Source organism: Anarhichas minor, unplaced genomic scaffold (assembly GCF_050575085.1).
Source record: "Anarhichas minor isolate MPS153535 unplaced genomic scaffold, ASM5057508v1 ptg000012l, whole genome shotgun sequence".
Lineage (NCBI taxonomy): Eukaryota > Metazoa > Chordata > Actinopteri > Perciformes > Anarhichadidae > Anarhichas > Anarhichas minor.
The window spans coordinates 2345001-2371050 of NW_027466458.1; the positions used below are offsets into that span (position 1 = coordinate 2345001).

The 26050-nt window shown below is 40.9% G+C and overlaps 3 protein-coding genes across 14 annotated transcripts in view; 2 read left to right on the forward strand and 1 right to left on the reverse strand.

The window, feature by feature from the left end:
* Nucleotides 1-3963, forward strand: part of znf207b (zinc finger protein 207, b) — an 8825-nt gene extending 4862 nt beyond the window's left edge. The window contains exons 8-12 of one of the 8 annotated variants that reach the window (XR_012953495.1): nt 752-1006; nt 1390-1546; nt 1725-1902; nt 2187-2228; nt 2620-3963. Coding sequence is in view for 3 of the 8 variants with exons in the window: in XM_076090243.1 (XP_075946358.1) it covers nt 752-1006; nt 1390-1546; nt 1725-1876 (564 nt within the window). In the remaining 5 variants the exon portion in view is untranslated. Of the gene's footprint in view, nt 1-751; nt 1007-1389; nt 1547-1724; nt 2534-2619 lie in introns of those variants that run through there. The other 7 variants (XR_012953496.1, XR_012953494.1, XR_012953492.1 and 4 more) reach the window with 7 other exon arrangements.
* cd7al (cd7 antigen-like) lies at nt 3602-11115 on the forward strand. The gene is made up of 6 exons (XM_076090244.1): nt 3602-3736; nt 6573-6666; nt 7000-7353; nt 8239-8616; nt 9657-9757; nt 10197-11115. The coding sequence occupies exons 2-6, from the start codon at nt 6606-6608 to the stop codon at nt 10407-10409; spliced, it is 1107 nt and encodes a 368-aa protein (XP_075946359.1). The 5' UTR covers nt 3602-3736; nt 6573-6605; the 3' UTR covers nt 10410-11115.
* Nucleotides 11116-16909: 5794 nt separating this feature from the next.
* tnrc6c2 (trinucleotide repeat containing adaptor 6C2) overlaps nt 16910-26050 on the reverse strand; it is a 51227-nt gene continuing 42086 nt past the window's right edge. For all 5 annotated transcript variants that reach the window (XM_076090240.1, XM_076090237.1, XM_076090239.1 and 2 more), the window contains 4 exons: nt 25304-25377; nt 24768-24907; nt 23672-24074; nt 16910-22414 (listed from right to left, as the gene is read on the reverse strand). In XM_076090240.1, the coding sequence (XP_075946355.1) occupies nt 23720-24074; nt 24768-24907; nt 25304-25377 (569 nt within the window). In that variant the 3' untranslated portion in view covers nt 16910-22414; nt 23672-23719. The remainder of the gene's footprint in view (nt 22415-23671; nt 24075-24767; nt 24908-25303; nt 25378-26050) is intronic.

Sequence of the window (26050 nt, forward strand, 5' to 3'; positions counted from 1 at the left end):
GGGCGCTGGTGTTCACAGCAGCACAGCAGCCGTTTCCTCTCCAGCTGCAGACCTTCAGTCTGCCTCCTCTCAGCCTCCCTTTCCTAACACGCCTCAAGTACGCTCACAGACTTTGACTTGGCTGTGGCAGCTGCATGTTGCTTCTTTATGAACTCTGCCTGTAAATTCTCAAGCTGTAAACTAGGCTGATTGTTAAAGGTAATCGCCCTGTGCGTCAAAAACGAGCACGTTGGCTATAATGTCGTCGGAGGATAATTATCCCCGACAACACCTGCCCTGCTTTTGTCTGTGAGCTTTATTACTGTGCATGTGCTTTAATTAACGCAGAATGAGGCGCAACACTGGATTTAATGGATCTTATTTTGCATTCACCCCTCCTAACCTCTGAAGCATGATTCCTGCAAGAGCTACTCATCGCGCTTTGACTTTAAACGCTGCAGCAATGCATAACACGTCACGTTTCTTTTCCCCCACATGATTTGGTTCTACTTATATCTCAGGATTTGTATTGTGTACTGGATACAAAGGGATTTAACTTATGTCATGCCACATTTGCAATCCAGTTGAAAGTGTAAACTTTTGAAAGTGAGGGGAGGTTCTATGTCTCAAAGTCCGTGACGTAATGATTGTGACAACGGTATAATCCATGGAGGACTTCTGTGTCTTGTGTAGTTTTCGTTTCATCTTTAAAAAGTAAGAACGCGGTCCCTTGGAGGACCAGTCAGTGACCTGATTCTCTGTCTGTTTGCAGGCCCAGCAGAGCACTTCAGGAGCTGCCGCTTCAAACTCCCACAGTGCAGCCGCCTCCTCCTCCGACCCTCCCAAAGCAACATTCCCTGCCTACACCCAGCCCTCTGTCTCTTCTTGCTCTTCCACTTCTTCCTCTTCTAACCCCTCTAGCAGCACTGTGGCCAAACCCCCGGCCACAGTGGCCACCAAACCCGCCACCCTCACCACCACGAGTGCAACTAGTAAGTTGATCCATCCTGATGAGGATATCTCACTGGTAAGTTGCTTGAGCTTTCTACTTTGCCCTTTTCACAGTAAGTAATGACTGATACGTATAAGAGTACATGGATGGATGAAAGGGTGGGTGCACTGTTTGACCACCAGTCAGGTTCTGAATATCATCATCATCGTCGTAAAGTTAAGATAGTTATGGGATATTCGCCACGATTGTATTTCCTTACACGTCCTCAGTAGTTGCTCTTTTGTGGTTATGTTAAAGGATTGTTCTGAGCTTGAATATCCTCAGTGTGAAATCAGGGCACGGCAACATTGGTACCCAATTCCTTGTCATTTTTGTGAGTGTTTATCTTTGTACTGTAAGGGGCATACTAGATTTTCCTCAGTCTGAATGTGTGCTTTGTGTGTTGTCCCTGCCAACAGGAGGAATTGAGGGCCCAGTTGCCCCGCTACCAGCGACTCACACCCAGGCAGGGTCAGGCCCATATCGCTGCTCCCCCTGTGGCGGCTGTGGGCGGCATAATGCCCCCACAGCAAGGCATGCCACTACAGCAGCCTGGCATGAGGCATCCCATGCACGGTAAGAAAGTGCTCGTTAGGAAAATGTTCTTTTTGCAAGTCCATGCTAAATCAAGTTGCGATTTATTTACTTGTTTAAAACAGAAAGGTTTGCGTCCCAATTAATTGACATAAGCTGCAGTTTAATTGAAATCCACTGTTGAATCACATGTCGCTTTCCTTGTGTTCCCCCCCTGCAGGTCAGTACGGTGCTCCTCCTCAGGGCATGCCGAGCTACATGCCTGGAGGGATGCCTCCATACGGGCAGGGTCTTCCTATGGTGCCCCCTTACCAGGGCGGCCCTCCCATGGGCATGAGGCCGCCCGTCATGTCTCCGGCTGGGCGCTACTGAAGCGGGCAAAGCAGCCACCACATTAGGTTTGAGGTTAACACCTTTCTCTCATCCTTGTGCTTTTGTCAAACCTAGCTGCGAGCAAAGAGCAGTGAGACCAGTGGTGGTGAAGACAAAACATTATTTGTTAGAACTAATGGACATTTAATGTAACATCTTTATTGGAAAACAGCCAAACCACCACACGAGTTCCTGAAAGCTATTTTGTTGTCATCTGGTTTCATGTGAGGATATATATTTCCCCCCCCATAGGTTTCTCTCAGGTTTATAGAAGTAAAGTGTGTTAAAATGATTCATATTTCTTTTGAAGCTGCTGGAGTTACATGAGCGTACCAACCCCCCCCTTACTAAGGCAAGTTTCTCTTGTAAACATTTGATTCTTTTTCATTTGTTTGTTTTTCTTTTGGGTAGATTGATTGAGGCCCTCACAGCACGCTTAGGTGCTGTTGGACTTGCGTCCCCAACCTTGGTTGGTGAGGGTCTCAGTGATGAAAATGATTCCAACTTAAGTAGTGTTAAAAATTCACGACTCATCATTCTCTAGCTTTATCCTTGTTTCAGGTTTGCTTTTAATATGTCCTGGTCAAGAGGGTACCTGTATGCATCCTTTGTAATGTTTTATGAATCTGTTGTAATAAAATTCATCTTGAAATTCAATGCTGGTTTGTGCTGACGTGCGTGGAGGTGAGTGACGAAGGTTTGTACCGGTGCGCTTATCTCTTTCCTCTTTTTTTTAACGACAGGACTTCATCGGGTATTTAAAAACCAAGTTTGCCATCATCGATCTTTTGTAAGAGTCCACCTTGTTGCATCGTAACAGACTGGATATAGAAGTACAGAAGAAAATGCTCTTCCGTGAGGTCAGAAACAGATAAGAGATTTAGTTTGCTCAAATCTCGTGTACCACCAGCCCCAAAGCTACGATGTTGGCCAACTTCTGGTTCTAAATACTGCATGTTACCTCATGATAATGACGGACATAACTGCAGATTAAGTAATACTTGTAGATGCACTCAACCAGAGTGCAGGAGAAGCTAAATGTCACTCCTGATTCATATACTCGGACATGCATGAATGCTATAATGTTAGCTTGTCATATCTCAGTCGTGTCCCCGCTACAGGGGGGCAAGCAAAGCAACAAACCCAACAATACAGTAGCTCTGTGTTAAGTTCCAATGTTGTGACGCAAGTCAGTGGTGACCCAGTTCTTTGGTTTATCCCTGTTTAGATGACTTGGGTTGGTAAAACTCAAAAGGTGGTGGTAAGATGCAGACACAAACTGCTGAATGATAACTCGGGTCTGTAGTTGTGACTTAAAGCAGCTACTCCCTGAGTTACTTGTGCGTCCTTTCCTGCAAAAGAGTGTAGAAAGTCAAAGTTTCAAGTTGAAAAAAAAGATTGCAAGGAACCCCTCACGAACACATAGCTAACAGTATATTTCTCAACAGAACTTCAAACTGCGGCAGAAGAGTCGATTTAACACCTGAAACTCCTTTTGCTAGATTGTTATTTACTGCAGTGCTGGTTTGTATTGCTGGGTGGTTTTGGGTTATGTCCATCCTTATCTAATCTAAATGTTCATAATCGTCAACCGCAATGATCCTGTGTGGCAGATTGCTGTAGAGAGCAATCTCTGAGTTATCCGTTACAGATATATACGTTGACGGTGCACATATCTGAGTCGTTAGTGCACACGGGGATCAAAAGACTCGGTGGCAAGAAGTTCTTGTCGGTATTTAGAGTGGCACAAGTGTTTCCTCTGCGCATATCACTTACTGCTTTGTATTTGTTTTTGTTTATAGCCCATCCATATCAGCCTTAAAACCCACTCAGCTGGCATGAAAAGGTCAGTTAAACCCAGTAAGTACCTGCTGTTTACTTTAGTCTGGGTCTGCCCTGTGCAACAGGATGCTAGGCCTGGTTTTAATTGATGTACTGTTTTTAAAGTATGTTGTTAAATTGTTTAAGATAATTGAAGACTTTTCAATGGGTGTTAGAGAGATAGCAGCGTATGCCTTAAGTGACATGTTCATTCCATTGTAGTGATTTAAATTAAAGGTACAGAGACTCGGTCATTGAAATGTAAATCATTTTTCTTATGGCTTCGTTTTCTTCAGTATGCAATCGATGGTGTGTGTGTGTGTGTGTGTGTGTGTGTGTGTGTGTGTGTGTGTGTGTGTGTGTGTGTGTGTGTGTGTGTGTGTGTGTGTGTGTGTGTGTGTGTGTGTGTGTGTGTGTGTGTGTGTGTGTGTCTTTTAGTTTTATTAGTTTGAACTGACTCTTCAAGTAAAAACTCAATTGTTGGCACCAACATGTACTTAAGTATTGAAAGTATTAATTATGAAAATGAGCTCTTTACATGAGGAAAAGGTTTCTTTGACGGTAATAAAAAATTTGGATTTGGTTTGGAGAAATTAGGTTTTGAAAAGCTGTCATGAAAATACCGTGTTAGTCTCTATCTCTTTTTTAAGTAGTATTTTTAAACTTGTTTTTGGAGCAGGTGTATTTGTATTTAAAGTAACACAAAAGGAGCAATTGTCCCGAAAGTAGCTTGATATTTAAATTAAATTGTAACGCATCACAATGTCATATTCATGTTTTTTTTTGTTTTTTTTAAATAAAATGATTGCATTAATTTGTAGCCACTTGTTGTCCTTCAATTAAAAAAAATATCACATTTTAGGTGAAATCCACTATTCTGAGTGGCTGCCCCTAGTGGCGGGGGGGGGGGGGGGGGGGGATTATTGACCCCATGAACAAATCCACTTTAAACCCACTTCTCCCACGATAAAAATCCTGAGAAAATCGGTGGTGTTAGATGGAGTCTGATGCATTTATTGTTAACAGTGCCTACTGTAATATGTGTAGTGTGAAGCTTAATTAAAGCGGTGATAGTTCAGTTAACCTCCAGAGAAAGGGAATGATGGAAGTGTTAGTTGATGAAGTAAAAATAGACATTTGAAAATACAATAAAAATAAAGAACTATAGTGAAATATCTTCCAAAAAATAGTTTATACTGTTTTAACAATTTATTAAATTACATTTGATTATGTTCTCTCTGTTTATGAATAGGAATATTACTCAGTGTTGAGCTAGTATTGTGTCATTCAATATTGGTCATTTTGCAAAGCATTACTTCACCTTTTATGTAATTTGGAATTGAAATTGCCACCTACAACACAACCATTCAGTACAAACATTAGATGTATTAAGTCATTAAACAGAAACTTCCAGGACCTCATTGCGTGCGTGTGTCCTAATTTAGTTTCTTTCTTCCGCTGTTGGATGTTGACGCGCATACATTTCCAAGAATTAGTCACATTTGTTTTTTAACCTGAAGTTGTGGTTAGAAGCATCAGTGGCCAAGCACGCACTACATTACCTGCACGAGCAGTTTGAGACCTCATTTAGCCCACCGCCCACCGGACAATGCTAACAAAGCTTTATGAGTGCGTTTACAGGCCTGATTGATAAAAGTGAATAAATGCACAAAGACACTCGAGCTGCAGCTTCTCAAACTGAAGTCCCCTTTTTGAACAGTAGCACTCGGTAAACAGTCACTTAACCCCCCCCCCACACACACCTGATATACATGCAAACAGTCTAATCGTGGTTTCCTGCTGGACTAGTAGAAGATACGTGAACCACAGAGCAAACTGCCTGTTCAGAAAGACCGTGTTTACAATCTAACTTAGCAAGTGCAAAAATAAGTCTACGTCTGTGGTTTGTTGATAGATGATTCGTGGACCTACATCGTTAATGCTTATGAAGGTTTGCGTATTTGCACCCTAAATTTAAGCCATTCACTGCGTAGACCTTTTTCTATTTTCTAACACGAGTGTGAACAATGTGACTCCCTGCCAGTCAGAAATGAAGAAGCTTCTCGGATGAGTCGTAAAATATATCTTCAAGAGCAAAACAACAATAAATCCAGCTGCCTTTTGAATTACTGCTTAAAGACATCCAGCTGCCAGAGGTGTTCATCTTTCAGAAGTCCTTTTAGTCTGAGCATTAAAAGGGACTAGACATTTGACCGTGTTGCTTCTCTTTCAAATTGCTCCTGTCCATATTGCCTATGAAAGGTAACTGAGAGCAATGCTCCGTGTTTTTGTCAATCAGGTATCGAAGCTGTGCTTGAGACTCAGTCTGCAGGCCCCTTTTTGACACGCTTGACATTTTATTCTCTTGATGCAAATGATCAGAAAGCAAACACATCCTGTTCAGAAACAGGCAGTCGTAATCATTTCCTCTGGGATATGTAAAACAAATACTGTCTGTGGAAAGTTTTCTCAAGCATGTGAGACAGAAAGCTGTGTGGAGAACGGTATTCATACTGAAGAGTTTGGGTCAAACTGACACAAAAACCCAAAGAAAATGGATCTTTAGGGAGCTCCATGAACAGCTTGGTTCTAACTGTTCTGTTGATGCAATAGATCCTCGTTAATCTGATCTGAACTTTCGCTCTCAGCTGTGTTGTATTGTTACTTTTATAATGTATACTGCCTTAGAAGGAGCTGATCCAGCATTCATTGTGTTGGTTAGGGTGCACTTCCTCTTGCGCTAGTCTTGAGGGTTTGAAGGTGGAGCTTCATGGAGTTCCTCATGTTTTCATGTACAGTCACCCAAAGCTTTTCATATCCAGTTGTGAGTGCGTGCATGTGTCCTGTCATGGTTGACATCACTGACTTCCCTCAGGAGCTTAACTAGTGTCTTGTGACCGTGTTGAAGATGACTGGGATCCAGTACCTGGCTTGTCTGTGGACTCTGTTCATCACACAGACTGGATTTGGTAAGTTTGCATTTGCTTTGTTTTTTTCCACTAATTTGAATTGTAATTCACAGAGGGTGGACAGAACAACAGGAACACTTAATGTAATGCAACTCTGTCAATTTTTGTTTTTAGCTTTGCTCCTTTCTTTGGGCTGCAGTTTGTAGTGGTATCATTTTGTTTTTGAGTGGGTTTATCATTATAATTGACCACGATAATTAACTGTGAAATATTTCTTCGATAGCGACTTTTATTTTGCAACTGACACAAATCTTTAAGTATAGAATCATATATTATCACCAGACTAAAAATATGTATTCCCAAACTTTTTTTTTTTCCCCCTTTTGTATCAAGTATGCAGTGAGATTCAGTTCTTGGAGAGGAATGAGGGGGAATCTGTGGTTCTTCCCTGTGTGGTTGAGCAAAGGAAACCTTCGCCCTTCGGAGTCTACCTGAAGCGCAGCTGGCTGGATCCCCGCGATGTGCTCTTCAAGTACACCAACAGCAACGTCAGTGTGGATAAGGCTGGTGACAAGAACCGCATCAGTGACACTGGAGACCCGAGCATCCACTCTCTGAATGTGACCATCTCACAGCTGAGTGCCAACGACACAGACCGCTACTACTGTGAGTTTATGGTGGCCAACCCTTCCTCTACAGACGACCGAATACCTGCAAAGACCGAATTCTTCCTCCTCGTTAATGCTGGTGAGTGTATTTTTTTTTTTACTTCTCGCCTGTTTTTCCACCCACAGGAGGTTGAACTTTCCAAAACTACCACAAAACAAGAAGGTCAAATACAGAGTGTTTGGTGCTTTTCGTTTGCTCAGAAACAGTGCTCGCACTAAGCACCGCTGTCTGATAAGGCATATACTTTATAAGGGGGTGGAAATGATCATGATTGTGAATAATTTAGGTTTGATCCAGGTGCCTTGCAGCCAGAAGGAAAAGTGCTGGAACTGTAAATTCGAGGGGGAATTAAAGAGCTAAATAAAGATATGAAGTTTATTATGCTGGTGGAGGATATACACCAATCCAAACGTTTCCCTTATTAATGTTTTTTTACGTGTGAAAAGGTCTTATAAACATTATCAAAATTGATGCTAAAATGTTAAACATGGTCACTCAGCAGTTCCTGAAACATCCTCAAAGTTCAACACAGCTCTCCTGAAATCTTAGCTGCTTTTCCCCCCTTATTAGACACACATTCAGCATTTTGCCCATGATGACTCACTCTGGTCAGTTTCTTTGTGTTTCGGCATTGCCAGCCTGGCCATGAATGACCTCCTGTTATCTGGAAGTGCTGTGTTCCAGATGTTGAAATACACCACATGCAAAAACAAGTGCACAATTTTCGAAATCAAAAGTTTTAATCCAAGTTTTATTTAAAGAAACAGCAGAGGCCTCTGTTCTTTTTCCTGGATGCAATAATATGCAGTACAATAAATATTGATATACATCCTAAATTTCAATATACTTTACCCCAAATATGCCTTACCCCGCAGCACCCTGAACATGCCTTCAATGGGAAGATGAAATGGGATTTTTACCAATGCGTCGTATTCTAAGGTTTATTCCCTTTCCCTTTTGGAGATGCCGCTGGGTCGGCGGACATAGGGTTGGTAGAGACGTGTTCTGGGGGCTCAGCCGTGCTCCCCTGTCTCCCCCCACGCGGTGGCGCCTTGACCGTAGAGGGGGTGAGTCTGAAGCGGCAGCGGGGCCATGCGCCTGTGGAGGTGTTGTACCACTCAAAGCGTCACCACGGCAGCAGCCCTCCATCCTCCTCCCAGTTCCCCGTTGAGAGGGTCCATCTGTCCTCGGCGCCCGGTCCCGAGGGCATCACCTACAACCTCACCCTGCAGCAGCTGCAGCCAGACGACAGCGCCCTGTACAGCTGCCAGCTGCTCCTGCGTGGCGGGACCGATTCCAGCACCAGTCTAGGGAGACATGTGTTCTTTGTTTCTGTGCAAGGTGGGTCACGTCACAGAGGGACTTGATCGCCTAGTTACTTATGCTAACCTTCATTTTGTTTTTCAGGCTTTGGAAAATAGAAATTTCTTTTGCTGCGCCCATGTGTTTCCTCCTCCTCTTTTATGTTGTTTCAATGTCTATCAGTGTCTGATCAGTCCAGCTCTGCTACCTCAGGATGTCCCTCTGGTACTAACATAACTGCTACAAATAATATCAATATCAATGACTGTAACTTTGGTAAAGATTCCACTTATGTTCATATTTGCCAAGTTGTTGTTTCTTTCTTTTCAAATAATAATGTGAATAGAAACCTGTGTGAAATGTCTTTCTATATCTCTTGTATGAGTTTCACAAGCACCAGCAATGTTCCCTTCTCTTTGTCACCTGCGGGTGTGCCCACAAATGATAACACTAGACAAAAATAGACATCACTAACCCATGAAATTAATATTTGGTAATAATTGGTGTGTTGCTGTCCCCACTAGCTGAATGTCAAGCAAGGTTGGGCCGTGCCATAAGCCATCAATTCAGAGATGCAGAGAAGTATTTTAAAGGAGTGTCTTAAAGGATAAGTCTGATGCTATTCTATTATTTCCTATTATCAATCCTATAAATTGACCAAAACCAACAATGAACGTCTCCTACTAACAAGTGTTTTCTGTGTAGCTAAAGCCTGGTGTTGGCTCAGATTATTGAAGTGTATGATTGACATTCTACCAGGAGTCTTGTGTTTGAGATGTCAAATGTCATTGCTGATTACTGCAGCCTACAAATGAGAAGGAAGTTTGTCTCAGTGGTTTTTGCATTTCCCCTGAACACACCATGCACGAGCTGTCTTTTGACCACAGTGGTAGTTCATACTGCTTTTGTCTCAGAAGATCTTATGAATGTACTTGCAATGCAGTGCAACAAGGGAGCTGAGTGGTGTCAGTGTGGCCCCTCAGGGGATGTTAAGGCCCTGAGTGTTTTTTTTTTTTTTTTTGTCTTGCAGTGATGGCGACCCTCTTCATCTCAACATTTCTCTATCTGCTTCTTCACAGGAGATCAGTGTGGCTGCTCCAACTACTCCACTCTGGTATACGTTTTGTCCTCGGCTGGGGTCGTTCTCCTTCTCCTCCTCGCATTTGTGGTGATCTATAAAGTGAGTGGCTTGTATTATAATGCGCTGCTCTGATACTACACAAGAGTTTAGGGGGAAAATATAACCAATTACCGAACAGCACCTGCCTGTTGCGAGCATGCCAGAGAGTTCCTCTGAGCACTCACCACAAAACCACACTAGTTTCATAACTTGTTGCTGTCAGTAGTCCCCATGTTGTTCTTACAATTCAAAGATGCAGGCGGTGAATCTTTATTCTGCTTTTCTATTCTGTTCTAAGACGTTTTTTTTATGAGAAGTGAATTATATTGTATTTTTAAGTTATAGTAAAACATATCACAGTGAGAACGAGACTCTGTTAGGACTTCTTATTATAGATGCAGCCTCGAGAGAAAATGACAAACTCTGATTTAACAGGAAATCGAGAGTGCGTTCACTTCACTTCACTGATTTGTTTTCCTCCTGTTTCAATGACTGTCAGGGCAAAGCACGCCGCAGTGTCAAGTCACACACTCAGGCCCCCATCTATGAGGAGATGACCAAGGTACAGCCTGCCGCTCGAAAACTGCAGCCCCGGCATCTGGAGGAAATGGGTTCCGAGTACACGAACTGCCACGTGAAGAAATCCTGCCCTGCAAACCATTACGAAAGCCCCAGCGGGGCCCTCAGCCCCAGGAGTGACTCTCAGAAATGAAGTATTAGATTTTGTCACCAGCATCGTAAACTAGACCAATTATCCAGGCTCCAATAGGCACTCTGAAGTTTCTCAAACAGATTGTCCCTGTACCACCTTTTATCTCATGTATATTGGACTGTTGATAGTTTGAAAAAGTGAATCTGTATTTTGTCATTCTCTTAAAAATCGTAAATCTTGACTGCCACTGTCTGTTTTTGGCTAGTTCAGACAAATGAAAAGTACCCTGCGGAGTTTTGTAAACAATAATCTCTATAAACCGATATCTGCGTAGGAAAGCAGAATGTGTAGGCAACGGGACAAGACTTTTTGTTACTGGTTTTTGTAATCAGAGTAGTATTGACCAAACACATTTGAGCGGGCTTTGGTAGCATGCATGTAAACAGTCCGTGTGGAGAGCAGAAGTGGCGGAATGCATTGGCCGAAAAAGCTTTTCTGCGTCTTTGAGGTCTTGACAAACGTTCTGACCGCATTGTCTTCCTCATAAAACATTTACTAGCTTAGATTGTTGATATCCAGGTTTGGCATATTTTTGTACATTTTTACTGCCGCTAACTGTCAATCAGCAGAGTAGTGTTAAAACAAATTGGTACCAAGTCACCAAATCTGGCAAAAACTCCACAGTGTACCTTTAAAAACCTGACAAAGTACTTTATGACATTGATGCTTAAATTCGATTAAAAAAATCTAATATTTCCATTAAGAATTCCTGTTTATTGGTTTGCACACGACCTAATCAGGGTTTTCCCTGAACTCTTTTTATCACAAGGGGGCAAAAAGTGCGTTGCATTTGGCATAAAGTTTATGCGTATGATTCACAATGCGTGTTCCGACTCTGAATAGGTCTTAAATGTATATTTATACACATATGACGGACCACAGTATTATAGTTATTAACCTGTTAGGTGTCCGAGAGACCAGGAACAGAAGAAGTAATAAATAACCCAGTGAACAGCTGGGCAGCTGTCTCAGCGAGTGACGGCATTAACTAACAACAGCTTACGCCGGACACACACTAACAAAACCAGTATAATTGGATTAAAAGGTATTTGAGTGGACCAAGGTAATAAAGTACTGATTCTGAGTGTTCAGGTATCTAATCCCAGAGGGAGGGGCTTTGATGCCTCTGGAAATGTGGTCCAAATTTGTTGCCACTCTGTTCCCTCCTTCACCCAACACCAATCAGAAAGTGTTTGCATGGTAGGCTGTGCCCTTTGCATGTTGGTCTAGAGCGGCTCGTGTTGGAGGGGTGTTCTCCAGAGGCCTTGATTTCTGCGTAAAAAGCTGTTTCCTTGCTTCATTCACTTCCAAGATGTCACTTGTTCTGTTGTACATGAGAACCAAACACATCTTCATGCTCCTGAAAGGTCTCTGCTGTTCCAGGATTCAGCATCTGAACTACAAAAGCACTGTCCAGAAACACAGCATGGACCACAGGTGTAGCTGGAGATCTAGCTTCATCCAACATCTATGCAGCGTAGAATATCTGACTATGTACCAGGTCTCATTTTGACTCCCTCGTACGGAGACGCAGGAGCTGCCTGGTTTTCGTGGCTGAAGAAGTCGTATGGATTAACACTTCATGTGTTTGTCATGACACGTACAGAAGTGGGAAAAGATCACAAAACTCACTGTTTTGTGTGCTGTTTGTTACAGATGGTTTCCAGCTTTCTTACTGTTTTCTGATGAATCTGGGATTTACAGGGGATATAAAATAATATAGGCGCAGCCTGGGGGCGGAGAACGTCAGTTTCGGGGGTCTCGGGATCGCCTCTCTGCTATTTGCAGATGATGTGGTCCTGTTAGCCTCCTCGGATCGTGACCTCCAGCATTCACTGGGACGGTTTGCAGCCGAGTGTGAAGCGGCGGGGATGAGAGTTAGCACCTCCAAATCTGAGGCCATGGTGCTCTGCCGGAAACCGGTGGATTGTTCCCTCCAGGTGGGGACGGAGTGCCTACCTCAAGCGAAGGAGTTCAAGTATCTCGGGGTCTTGTTCACGAGTGAGGGTAAGATGGAGCGGGAGATCGACAGACGGATCGGTGCAGCTGCAGCAGTAAAGCAGGCGCTGCACCGGACCGTCTTGGTGAAGAGGGAGCTGAGCCGGAAGGCAAAGCTCTCAATTTACCACTCGGTCTACGTTCCTACCCTCACCTATGGTCACGAACTCTGGGTCGTGACCGAAAGGACAAGGTCGCAGCTACAAGCGGCCGAAATGAGTTTCCTCCGTAGGGTGGCCGGGCTCAGCCTTAGAGATAGGGTAAGGAGCTCGGTCATCAGGAAGGAGCTTGGAGTCGAGCCGCTACTCCTTCGCGTCGAAAGGAGTCAGCTGAGGTGGTTCGGGCATCTAATTAGGATGCCTCCTGGACGCCTCCCACTGGAGGTTTTCCAGGCACGTCCAACTGGGAAGAGACCCCGGGGAAGACCCAGAACACGCTGGAGAGATTACATCTCCCAGCTGGCCTGGGAACGCCTCGGGATCCCCCAGAATGAGCTGGAACATGTTGCCGGTGAGAGGGAGGTCTGGGTCAGCCTGCTTGCCCTGCTGCCACCGCGACCCGACCCCGGATAAGCGGTGGAAAATGGATGGATGGATAAAATAATATTTCGAAAATAGTCCCTCCCACCAGGGATGCATGGAGAGACGCAAGGAAACCATGCGAGGAGAGAGGAAATGAGGAAATATGTTTTAAGAGATATGAGACGTCCTTTCCTTTGTATCGTCATGTGAGGCAACGTCTGTTTCTGATGACGGAGGATCAGCTGATCACAGCTGGATCAGCTGTCAGTCGGCTTTAACAGCTGGAGAGGAGTTTGTGTCTGTACACATGATCACTGTACTTTTTATTAATAATTATTAATACTAATAACTAATAAAGACACAGTTATCATCACTGTACTTAATAATAGTAACTAACAATACTGATAACTAATAAAGACACTTCATCACTGTCAGAGTAGAGGTGGTTTCTCTCTTTAGCCTGTTACCTGCATAACAAACTGCAGTGAGTTCATAAAGTCTGTGGTATTTATACTGTATTCTGTGTCCTGTTTATAAGCGCAGGATCGAGTTCTACCGACGGAATACGTTCGTCTTATTTTGTAATTATTTGCGTCTGTACATTTTGAAATTCTGATTGTGTCGTCATTATAAAATAAACCAGAATATGATTATGCTATAATTTTTTTCAATTATTTTCGATAATATGACTTTCTTACAACTTTTGTATTCATACTATATTATGACTCTTTTATGACTTTTTTCTACAAACTATAGAATTGCTTTTTCATTACTTTTTTTCGACTTAATATACTATGATCTTTTTATGACTTTTTTGACATACTATGACTTTTTTCAACTCTTTTCGACATACTATACTGACTCTTTTCGACATACTATACTATGACTTTTTTCAACATACTATACTATGACTTTGTACGACATACTATACTATGACTTTTTTCAACATACTATACTATGACTTTTTTCAACATACTATACGATGACTTTTTTCGACATACTATACTATGACTTTGTACGACATACTATACTATGACTTTTTTCGACATACTATACTGACTTTTTTCAACATACCATACTATGACTTTTTTCGACATACTATACTGACTTTTTTCAACATACCATACTATGACTTTTTTCGACATACTATACTATGACTTTTTTCGACTGACTTTATTTCAACTCTTTTCAACATACTATACTATGACTTTTGTCAACTCTTTTCGACATACTATACTTAGACTTTTTTCGACATACTATACTATGACTTTTTTCAACATACTATACTGACTCTTTTCAACATACTATACTATGACTTTGTACGACATACTATACTATGACTTTTTTCAACATACTATACTATGACTTTTTTCAACATACTATACGATGACTTTTTTCGACATACTATACTATGACTTTGTACGACATACTATACTATGACTTTTTTCGACATACTATACTGACTTTTTTCGACATACTATACTATGACTTTGTACGACATACTATACTATGACTTTTTTCGACATACTATACTGACTTTTTTCAACATACCATACTATGACTTTTTTCAACATACTATACTATGACTTTTTTCAACTCTTTTCGACATACTATACTGACTCTTTTCGACATACTATACTGACTTTTTTCGACATACTATATTATGACTTTTTTCGACATACCATACTATGACTTTTTTCAACTATTTTCGACATACTATACTATGACTTTTTTTCAACTCTTTTCAACATACTATACTATGACTTTTTTCGACATACTATACTATGACTTTTTTCAACATACTATACTATGACTTTTTTCAACATACTATACGATGACTTTTTTCGACATACTATACTATGACTTTGTACGACATACTATACTATGACTTTTTTCGACATACTATACTGACTTTTTTCGACATACTATACTATGACTTTGTACGACATACCATACTATGACTTTTTTCAACATACTATACTATGACTTTTTTCAACTCTTTTCGACATACTATACTGACTCTTTTCGACATACTATACTATGACTTTTTTCGACATACCATACTATGACTTTTTTCAACTATTTTCGACATACTATACTATGACTTTATTTCAACTCTTTTCAACATACTATACTATGACTTTTTTCGACATACTATACTGACTTTTTTCGACATACCATACAATGACTTTTTTTCAACTCTTTTCGACATACTATACTATGACTTTTTTCAACTCTTTTCGACATACTATACTTAGACTTTTTTCGACATACTATACTATGACTTTTTTCGACATACTATACTATGACTTTTTTCAACATACCATACTATGACTTTTTTCGACGTACTATACTATGACTTTTTTCAACATACCATACTATGACTTTTTTCGACATACTATACTGACTCTTTTCGACATACTATACTATGACTTTTTTCGACATACCATACTATGACTTTTTTCAACTATTTTCGACATACTATACTATGACTTTATTTCAACTCTTTTCAACATACTATACTATGACTTTTTTCGACATACTATACTGACTTTTTTCGACATACCATACAATGACTTTATTTCAACTCTTTTCAACATACTATACTTTGACTTTTTTCGACATACTATACTATGACTTTTTTCGACATACCATACTATGACTTTTTTCGACGTACTATACTATGACTTTTTTCAACATACTATACGATGACTTTTTTCAACATACTCTACTATGACTTTTTTCGACATACTATACGATGACTTTTTTCAACTCTTTTCGACATACTATGCTATGACTTTTTTCGACATACTATACAATGACTTTTTTCGACATACTATACTATGACTTTGTACGACATACTATACTATGACTTTTTTCGACATACTATACTGACTTTTTTCGACATACCATACTATGACTTTTTTCAACATACTATACTATGACTTTTTTCAACTCTTTTCGACATACTATACTGACTTTTTTCGACATACCATACTATGACTTTTTTCAACTCTTTTCGACATACTATACTATGACTTTTTTCGACATACTATACTGACTTTTTTCGACATACCATACTATGACTTTTTTTCAACTCTTTTCGATATACTATACTGACTTTTTTCGACATACCATACTATGACTTTTTTCAACATACTATACTATGACTTTTTCAACTCTTTTCGACATACTATACTGACTCTTTTCGACATACTATACTGACTTTTTTTGACATACCATACTATGACTTTTTTCAACTCTTTTCGACATACTATACTATGACTTTTTTCAACTCTTTTCGACATACTATACTATGACTTTTTTCGACATACTATACGATGACTTTTTTCAACTCTTTTCGACATACTATACTATGACTTAATTTTTGTAGCATATATTTTTTACAACATATTATAGCCCAATATGATTTTTTAACATTTTCATGGCTTAGTATATGACATTTTTAAATATACTATCCAGACTTTTTCATGACTTTATTTCATAATATGACTTAATTATAACATACCATATTGTCATGTTACTATTGTATAATATACTATGATTCTTGATGTCATATCCATTACACTATATTATGACTTTAAGACATTGTTTTATGGCATACCATACTATGATTTATTCATAAAGATTTGTTTTCATCACATGCTATATTATTGCATTGCCTTCATCACACACTATATGATTTTTTTTTCATGACATTGGTCATGCTAGAATATACTATGAAATATAATACTATGCCTTTTTTTTAAATGCCATTTTATGCTGTCTCAATGTATTCATTGTCGTATCTCCCACCCCTAAAGAACTGTTAAATATTTACTTTTGTTTCTCTACTTAACTTATTCAGTATGGATAAAAATGATTAAAAATAAAAAATACTTTTAAATCGCTGATAGAATCATGGGTGGAACTAAAAAAAAAAAAAACACATTTTTTTCAAAAAAGGGACAAGACACCCAGTAACAGCCAAGAAAATTTGTAATTTATTAATATAGTCCGAAAGAACATCCATAATCCATGGAAACATTTTTTTCCGGTGCATGTCCTTAACAATCACATTCTATGAGGAGAAAAAATGAAACATTAAATGAACATTAAAAGCCACAACTTTGTATTTCAGTTACAGACATTTTTCCTTAATGTTTTTTTTCCAAAGTAAAGAGAAAGGCAAAGGCAAAGTACCCCCATTCGCCCACCCACTGAAAACAAAAAACAAATGACAACCTTAAAAGTCATGGGCATTTTTTTTCTCAGTACAACCCACAGTGCTTTAGCAGAAGGATAAGCGCTCATTGGTTAAGGATTACACAGCATAGTGACGCAATGTAAAGTTTTACTCAAACATTAGATGTCAATAATGAGGAGGGGGACAGGGGGAAGTAGATTAGAGGAAATTTGAGCAAAGAGAAGAAAAGAAGAAGAACCCTACATAAAACCCTGAACCCTAGAGTCTGAGTCAACAAACGCCAGCAGTACAGCAGCTTGGTTTGGACTCTTCCCTCCCACTTGTGCATAGATCATGATCCTTTAAAAACCAGCTTTACTCCTCCACTTCAAACCATCTGTTACATGTTAACAAATCTCTCAACTAGTGAAATACCTGTCACAGGAACAGAAATGCTAACAGACAGGAGAGATGACATAACAAAAAAATAAAAAATACTTGCACAATGCTCCTGGACTACAGGATGGAAACTTGAAAGTCAAAACATACAAATGCATTTTCTGTCACTGTGTTTTTCACAATCAAACCATTGATCAGTTTAAATGTAAAGCAATTATACTTAGATTTGACATGTAAAGCACTCCACTTTTTTTTCAAAAGTTGATTCCTAGTCTTATTTGGTAAATATATAACTTGCTACAAACTTTTTGTTGTTACTTGGTACCCACTATATTCTGTTAAACTCATGACCTTCAGTGCTTGCTTGGAGTTTAATTGTTTTCAGTTGCTTTCACAAAAAACATTAAATCTAGAAATGTTGGAGTAGCGATCTGGAACCCTGGCCTTCCTGAGACAAAAATCCACATCTTTTATGAGTGTGCAAGATATTGAGCAAACGGTGTCGATTACAGGAAATATAAAATCACAACTCAATACATACAGAGATAGTCTGTCGACGCTGAAAGAAAATAAAATAAAAAATTGAAATGACACAACACTGATCAATCCCAGAGTTCTTAAAGTAGCATAAATCTTCATTTTGCAAGATTTTCCATGTCCATATTCGATGGAAGATGAAATTTGTCTCTTTTTTTTTTCCTAACATTCCTGTTATAAAATCCTATTTCCTTGAACTTCAGATGAATGAAATGCTTGTAAACGACAGGTGGCTTTTGCAAAAAACGAACAAACAGAAAAGATAGGCACCTCTGAAATGAGTCTTGTAACAAACTCACCTCCCACACGTCATCCCTTTCTATTTCTCCATGAAGTTACCATCGGGATTACTACTCCTTCTACAGCTATCTATGGCCACAGTTCTTTGTTTTTCCCCTCCCTTTTTTTTGTTTTGTAGTTTTTTTTGTAGTTTTTTTCTTATTTAAAATTTTTTCTCCATTTTTTTTTTGTATAATTGAAATAAAATGGTGCAATACTCAACGATAATCCTTGTATTGGATTATCCCACAATAAAAGCCACTATAAGGTAGATAAACTTTTTACAGATAGAATGAAACAAATCCATTAAGTCCTTGAGTAAACATGTACACATGAATTGTCACCGTCTCCCCTCAGTACTTAAACTCGTTTGTCTACGATTAGCTGAGTGAGGGGTAGAAGACACTCAGTGCAACGTTAGACGATAATAATGTCTATCAGAATAGGTTTTGACAGAACAAAACAGAAGAAAATAAAAAAAGACACAAAATATAGCATACTGAGTGGAACATTAGAGCGGGCCGTGGGCCCGGTACACAGTTTCTTGCGCACACATTCATACAAACATCTGAATTTCAAGCACACATCAAAGATGACTTTTGCATTTTTTTCTCTCAAAGATTTTGTATTTGTAACTCAATGCAATACATTTTTTTTATATTCTCTAAAAGCCCCTAGGTGTACCTGTCAAACAAAAAAAAGAATTACTGACTTCACATTACATTATTGGCGCTCCATGATTCAAGTATTTGTGTTTAATATTTTGTCTAGTTTTGATATGTTTGTGATTTTTTTTCAATGGACTGGTTGTGTTGGGCTTTTAGACAGGCTAACTAACAAACACACATATGTACAGTACAAGCACTTCAAAGTACTGTAATATGTCATCAAAACCAGAACGTGCATATCCAACTCCATATAGGAAAGCCCACGCTTTCAATCAATCATCAGTTTACACCCGACCCCAAATTCTTTCCTTCGTATCACTTATTTGCGGGGAAAATACATATTGCTCATTTTTCAGTTGTGTGAAACCTTTTAAAACAAAAATGAAACGTTTCAGAGGTCACGATCCAAGAAGTCTGAAGAGGTGATACCACACACACCAAACTCACAGTATGTATATGTGTATATATGTATACATACACACATATACATACATACATACATATATACACACACTGTAGAGAGGAGAACCTCTCGATGCTGGTGCAGCATGGGAAACCCCCTTCACCGTCAGGGTTCTCCGGTTATGCAGGATGCGGGACGACGAGGTCCTCGGCTATCGGGTCTGTCTGAGCTTGGATCAAGGCAGTTACAGAAACAGGCAATAGTGATTTTTGCGTGTGTGCTGCAGGACTGCACGTCCTGAAAGGTAGCCTTTTCCCGTTTTCTTGCTCTTCTTCTTTTATTTTTTTTTAGTTTAGTTTTTTAAAACTTTTTCTTAAAACGTTTTTTTTTTTAAGACTTTGTACCTCTTGAAATGTGCCCCTCCCCTCCTGCTGATGCAGAGTGAGGAGAGTGAGGCTGATACAGTTGGGCCCACGCCATTCTGGGTCTGTGGAAATGTACAGTTCAGCGGTCCCGCTTTGAGCGGGACACAAAACATAAAATCGAGATAAATACAGCATCCACAAAAAGGCACCCCGGCCACCAGTCTACTCCTTTAGATGGTGGTAGTAGAGGCTGACGACAGGAGACGTTTCAGCTAGAAGTGCAGAGCTTTAACATATTATAGATCTTTTTTTTGTTTTTTTTTCATTTAGATTTTTTTTGCATTTTTAAGATTTTTATGTCAAACTTCATAAAAATGACGTTAAAATGCAATTTCATTTTTGGTTTTAAAAAAATATGTACCCGGGATTACCCATCATCAACTGTGCACTGTAGCAAACTGGAACACCCAACTGAGTAAAGATTTTCTCCATAGCATGGGGGCATTCCCCACAAAAGCATAAAAAAAAAAGAAAAATCTCAGCCCGTTAAGGGTGTGATGCTGTTGCCCATTTGTTTGATCCCTCCTGTCCCCCGCTGCACCCTCTGCAAAGGTTATCAAAGCTCCTCCAAACAGGGAACAGAAGTGCTCTCTATAAAGATACAGTACGACACAGCAAATTTATATTGGCACATTATGTTGGCAACTTTTTACACGCAACAATGGGCCCCGAAACAGTAAATATAGGCCACCTTTTAGAGAAAAAAGATTCAATACAAGCATTTTCCCTTCCAATTAGGATTAAGTTCGAGGCATGAGGTCCGTACATGTTGCGCAAGATGGCCTTTTCATTTAAGACTTTGCTCTCACAGTAGAAAGGACCGATACGGAGAGCTGCAGCTCTTACTTGGTATCATCTACTCCCCTACCCTGAGATCAAGTGGACAGAAGAAGTGTCTTCAGCGCAGAGACAAAGGCCGATCTTTGATAAAGTGTTCGGACTTCAGTACGTGACAGTGTTCTGGTGGCTTAGCCGGACTTTACAGAAACAGCGGCCACTCTGAAGTGACGAGGGTTCGGGTTTGACCAGCTCATGGGGACGAGTGCTCATTCCCCCGCGTGAGGCTTGGCGTGCTGTAAAGGGCCCCAGCCTCTAGTCTTTTGCATAGAAACAGATAGGAGGGCCTGTTGGTGCCTGGTCAGGGGAGGGCTACTGGGTCAGGTTGAGGTGGAGGAGGTCATAGCGTAGCAGCTAGGCAATGGGCAAGGGGGGGGACAGCCTGCGGGCAAGCGGAGCAGCTTGGAGCAACAAACACCCACACCCCCGTCTGAGACACCCTATTTTTTTCTTTTCTTATTTTTTATACATCTCAAGATACTACCTGGAAGTACTACAGAATACTGTTAAACACAAAAGCATGATCAGTTCAAAACAAATAGACAATCAATAACGCTCTGTAGTATTGATCCTCGTTTTGCATTCAATACACAGGATGAACATACAGAGGCACCTCTGACCAAAGTGTTTCTGCATATCAAAAGTGAAGGGCTAGTTCAGCAGCCAGCATTTTGTAGACCACTGCATGTAGACAAAAAAACAACACAAGACATTGAGAAAAAAATCTCCACAAAGAATAAAAATAAAAAGAACACTGGCAAAAAATTCCAGAAATATGACTATTACATCTTCCAGCTAAAGTGATCTGTGTGTCAAAGAACTGAGAGCTGGGGGAGAGGACGGCAGCAGGGTTGGGTGGTGGTGGTGGTGTTGGCGGCAGCCCCCCCCACCCCTCCCCCGCTGGAGATGCCGTGTGCGGCAGAGAGCCGTGATTCGCCGGTCTTGGAGGAGCTGCATTTCTTCTGAGGGGAGGGTCAAGTGGAGCCCAGGAGGAAGTGCTGCGCTGTGGGGGGCTGCCGCTTGACACCCCGAGGACCACAGCAGAGAGGCACTCAGTGGACACTCCCCCCTGCCCCCTCCCCACACCACTCCCGACTCTCCCACCGACTGACTGGCCGGCGGGTGTCAGAGACAGCTGACGTTTGCAAGTCTCGTGCCTCCAAACAGAACAAGGCTAAATATTTGGAGTAACAGTGATATTCACTTTGATATTGTTCAAAGAAGGAAAAAACTAAACATAGACTGCAGTTTTTCACCAATGTCCAATGGTACATTTCAGTTTTGTTTCCCTTCATCCTGCTACCAGAGGAACAATGACACATTTCCAAGGAATAGATATAGTACATAAAAGAGCAGTTGTTGGTTTTTTTTGTGTTGTTTTCAATGTTTATGCTGCTCCTTTTTTTTTTTGATTCATTGGATTGCGGTTGAAGCGATTTGCTCTTCATAAGTGCTATGATAAAACCCTTTGAATTTATAAAAGTCTTAGTCTCTTCTGTTTGTACAGTACCAAACGCAAGGAACACTCGAAGGTCTACTGCATTAGGAGAAACCCCTCTTATTTGGTATTGTGCCAGATACACAGAACCATCCGATCCCACTGTGAGATTCAGTCTCTGTTGGATGTGGCTGTGGCATGCAGAGAGGAAGTGTGCATTATTGTGTCACTCTTTAGTACAGTTTGCTGCATGCACAGTTCAGCTTCTTCCTCTTTGCAGAGTTTTTCGCAACAGTTTCAGGAGGACTGGCGGTCTGGAGGGAATCAAAGTTTCGAAAAAGGGGGGGGGGGGGGGGGGGGGTAAGGTTTGTGAAGTTCCAATGTCTTTTGCTGCGATCAGCAACAATCACGAAAAACAAAAGAGAAACCAGCTCCGGTGGACATAGAGTATGGACGGAAGAAAGGTCTATGGTGTATATTGCACAATGTAAGGTGAAATTGTGTTCTTTTTTTTTTTGTTTTCTTTTCCTCCGAAAAACTGGCTGACCATACAGACCGCTGGGCTTCATAACAAATCGGACAATAGAAAATTCAACAAAGCACCAGTAAGCGACTGGGTTGAAGGTGACCAGAAGGATCTGGGCTTGCAGTGATTAGGTGCCACTGGACCTACATAGGCATGTACGGAACCAGAGACACGCAGCGAGGTTGGACAAATAATCTTCTCTCAGCTTATATATATTGTAGATATAAAAAAAAACGCGCTTGGGTCTAGACCTACAAAAAAAAAAAAAGAGAACATTTTTACAGCTGTGTCAATCCCTTTGAGAAACCAAAATAATTAAGCTGATGATTGGTAGGGCCAGTCACGTGGTCAGGACTTCTTACTGCCCAGCGACGGAGTTGGTCACCAGTCATGTCCTGTACCACTTGCTGGTTCAGAGGTGAAACTGTGCAAGATTTCAGCTATTTCTTCAGTTACAAAAAACAACAACAAAAAAGGCTGCTTGGGAAGGACCTGGGCCAGAGAGCACTTAAGGCTAATATTAGTGCTGAGAAACAAACGTTAACACAACTAGTAAAGGTCTTTGAACCACATCATTGGCCATGGACATGCTGGGAATGGTCGTTTTAAGTCTTATTTGGGGATTTTTTGTTTTTGTTTTTTTGGAGGGAAAAGGAAAGTCTCAGATGGCAGCTTTGATTGCTTCTCCTAACAACAGTCTTCAAAACAATTTCACACAGAATGTCATGTATACTTATGGAAAAACTAAAAACACTTCAAAGGTTTCTTTGTATTGTGTCTCATTTCAGTTTGTTTTATACGATGCATTTCAAAAATACCAAAAAAGGTAAACCAAACAAAAAACGGACAAAAGCAAATCGCAAGGACTGGAGTCTGCAGTCTGTGTGGTTGGGACTCCAGCCTTCGGATTCACAATTCACAGTTCAAATTGATACTGATTATCGCCACATGATTTGCTTGGGTTTTGCTCCTGTTCATATTGAATTTTTTTTTTGTTTGTTTTGTATTTTTCTTCCCTCCCTCCCACCCACCACCAATGGCTTACGTGACATGGTGGTGGTTGGTTGGTTGGTTAGTGTGTCGTGGCATCATCCTACATGGACTCTCCACTCAGCAGATCTCCAGGCAGCAGGGTGTTAATGGAGGTGGGGCTCCCGATCACACGGCCGTCGTCTCCGCTCGGCGGACCCCACAGGCTGGAGTAATGGGGCATGCCGCCCCACAGCAGGTCTCCCCCGTTGGACTTGCCTCCGCAGCCACCGCCGCCGCTGCTCCACTGGCCAATAGAGTGGGACTGTGCTGCCCCGCCCATCCGGTTTTGATTGGTTCCTTGGTTGGCCTGCCAGCTAGTGGTGTTAGCCCCCAGGGACTGGCCTTGTGCAAAGAAGCGGTTCACCTCCTCCTCGCCGGCAAACTCCGCCAGGATGGTGGTGTTTCCAAGCACACACCTTTACAGAGGACAAAGGAGGAAACCATTAGTCTTACACTATTTCAACCAGAAACAATAGTTTTCATGTCAAGAAGAGGTCTTCTTGAAGTAACAATGGGACAGCATATAGCTGACATACTTTCTAAACACACGGTACTGTTTTTTTAGAGCTTTAACATGCTATTATGCTTTTTTGCGCCCTGCCATAACCACATTTCGTGCTGCTGAAAAGTGGGTCACACAATTTGCATTTTGTTTCTATGATAACCAGCTGCAGTGGCAGCCACTATTAGCAAAGCAAAACTGGGGTCAAACCTTCGGCAATTAGAGATACAAAAAACAAAACAAAGTGACTTCAGACTGGCTCTGAGCTGGCGTTTCCTCCCATCTCAATTTGATTATTACAACAACAACAACAACTGTTATATTACATTACAGCTGACTCAAGCATGAATCACCACCTCCTCGCCCATGTGACAGCCCCCAAAAATAACATCGTCTGGAGCTGAGCTGTTGCAGCATGGGAAAACACCATTAGAAAACGGGAACATTAGGATTTCCCCAAGTGTTACCCATTTTCTATTCTCTGTAACAGCTGCTTCACTGTAATATGAAATAGCAGGAGAAGTTGGGGGAGAAAGGGTGAAAGCTTCCTTCATTTCTGGTCGCTAAGCCCACTTTGGCTGATGTCAAAGACGTTGCTGAGGCTTACATGTGCAGAGACTTCTGGGCCTTTGCGGCCTCATCCTTGGAGCTGTAGCGCACCACGGCGTTCCCCTGGGTCAGGTTGAGGTGGAATGTGATCAGGGGGCCGTGTTGCATGCACAGGGTCCGCAGAGTCGAACCGTCAATCTGGAGCACAGCAAGAACACACAAGTTACAGCTAATATTTGAGTTTATCCATCAATATTACACGGTGGTTTCAGCCAACATTTATTTCCCTTACATGTTTTATATTTTTGTAGTTTATTGTTTATTCTTAGTACTGTTGTGCTGATATTTCCTCTGCCTGAGACTGTTGATTTTATATCAAAGTGTTTTGTATGACACTTGCTAGAAGGCAAACTAAAAGTGCAGAACAATATTTTTTACATTTGAAGTATCCTACGTCCCCTAAACCGTCAGATGAGTTGTGTGAGACATGGCAATGGATCCATGACCAGATCTTTGAATTCCAAATAATAACAGCTTTACTGCTAATACACTGTGGCTTCAATCTAGTAAGAATTAGCAGCACAGAGTACGTACTTGTGGGGTGAGATTCCTCAGCACCAGCCAGCTGCTGGTCCTGTTGGGGCTGTCAGTACTCCAGGTGGTTCCCTCTATAACAAAAACGTCATATATAATGGTACGTATTAGAAGAAAGGTCGTAGAGCTACAGAGCTTATCAAGACAAAATGTTGTCAGTAAATTTGTTATTATTAGACCTTATAATAGAGCTCTTAAAGGGAAACTGTTCAAACTGTTCAGCCACTGTGATGGTTTTTCAAGAGGGCTCGAGGTGAGAGGGTTTAATCAACAGAGGAACACACCATCTGTTATCCATTTCCACACACATGACTCTTGTCTGACACTAATACAAGTAGTTCCTCTTCAATCTGTATGAACTTAGACATGTTATGACAAAAAAAAGGTCACATATACGATGTTTGAATGAGGCTTCCTCACACTGCCGGTAAACCTCAAGATGTCAGTTTCACAGGGTGTGTTCCCCCAGACCGTAGATAGCGAGTGCTGCTGGTGCACGAATGCAGCTGTGAACTTCGGCACACCTACACATCTTCAGTCGGGTCTGTGTTTGCTGGGTGTGAAATACACCAAAGAGATCGACACCCGTTGCTTGTATTTTGGTGAAAGCTTGTCCTCAATTCAAGGCCATGTTGAAACGTCTTTATTTAATGTCATTGCGAATAACAGATTTCGTAAATGGCTTTCAATTCTGCAATCTAAGAAAAAAAAAGCTTAGCACCAACATGATGTTTGTTTCTTTTGTAA

What these genes read in the sequence shown, in the direction of transcription:
- cd7al (XM_076090244.1), top strand. Translation starts at nt 6,606, where the DNA reads ATGACTGGGATCCAGTACCTGGCTTGTCTGTGGACTCTGTTCATCACA. An exon ending in CATCACACAGACTGGATTTG is followed by an intron (nt 6,667 to 6,999) that starts GTAAGTTTGCAT and finishes TTTTGTATCAAG; the next exon opens with TATGCAGTGAGATTCAGTTC. An exon ending in CTTCCTCCTCGTTAATGCTG is followed by an intron (nt 7,354 to 8,238) that starts GTGAGTGTATTT and finishes TCCCTTTTGGAG; the next exon opens with ATGCCGCTGGGTCGGCGGAC.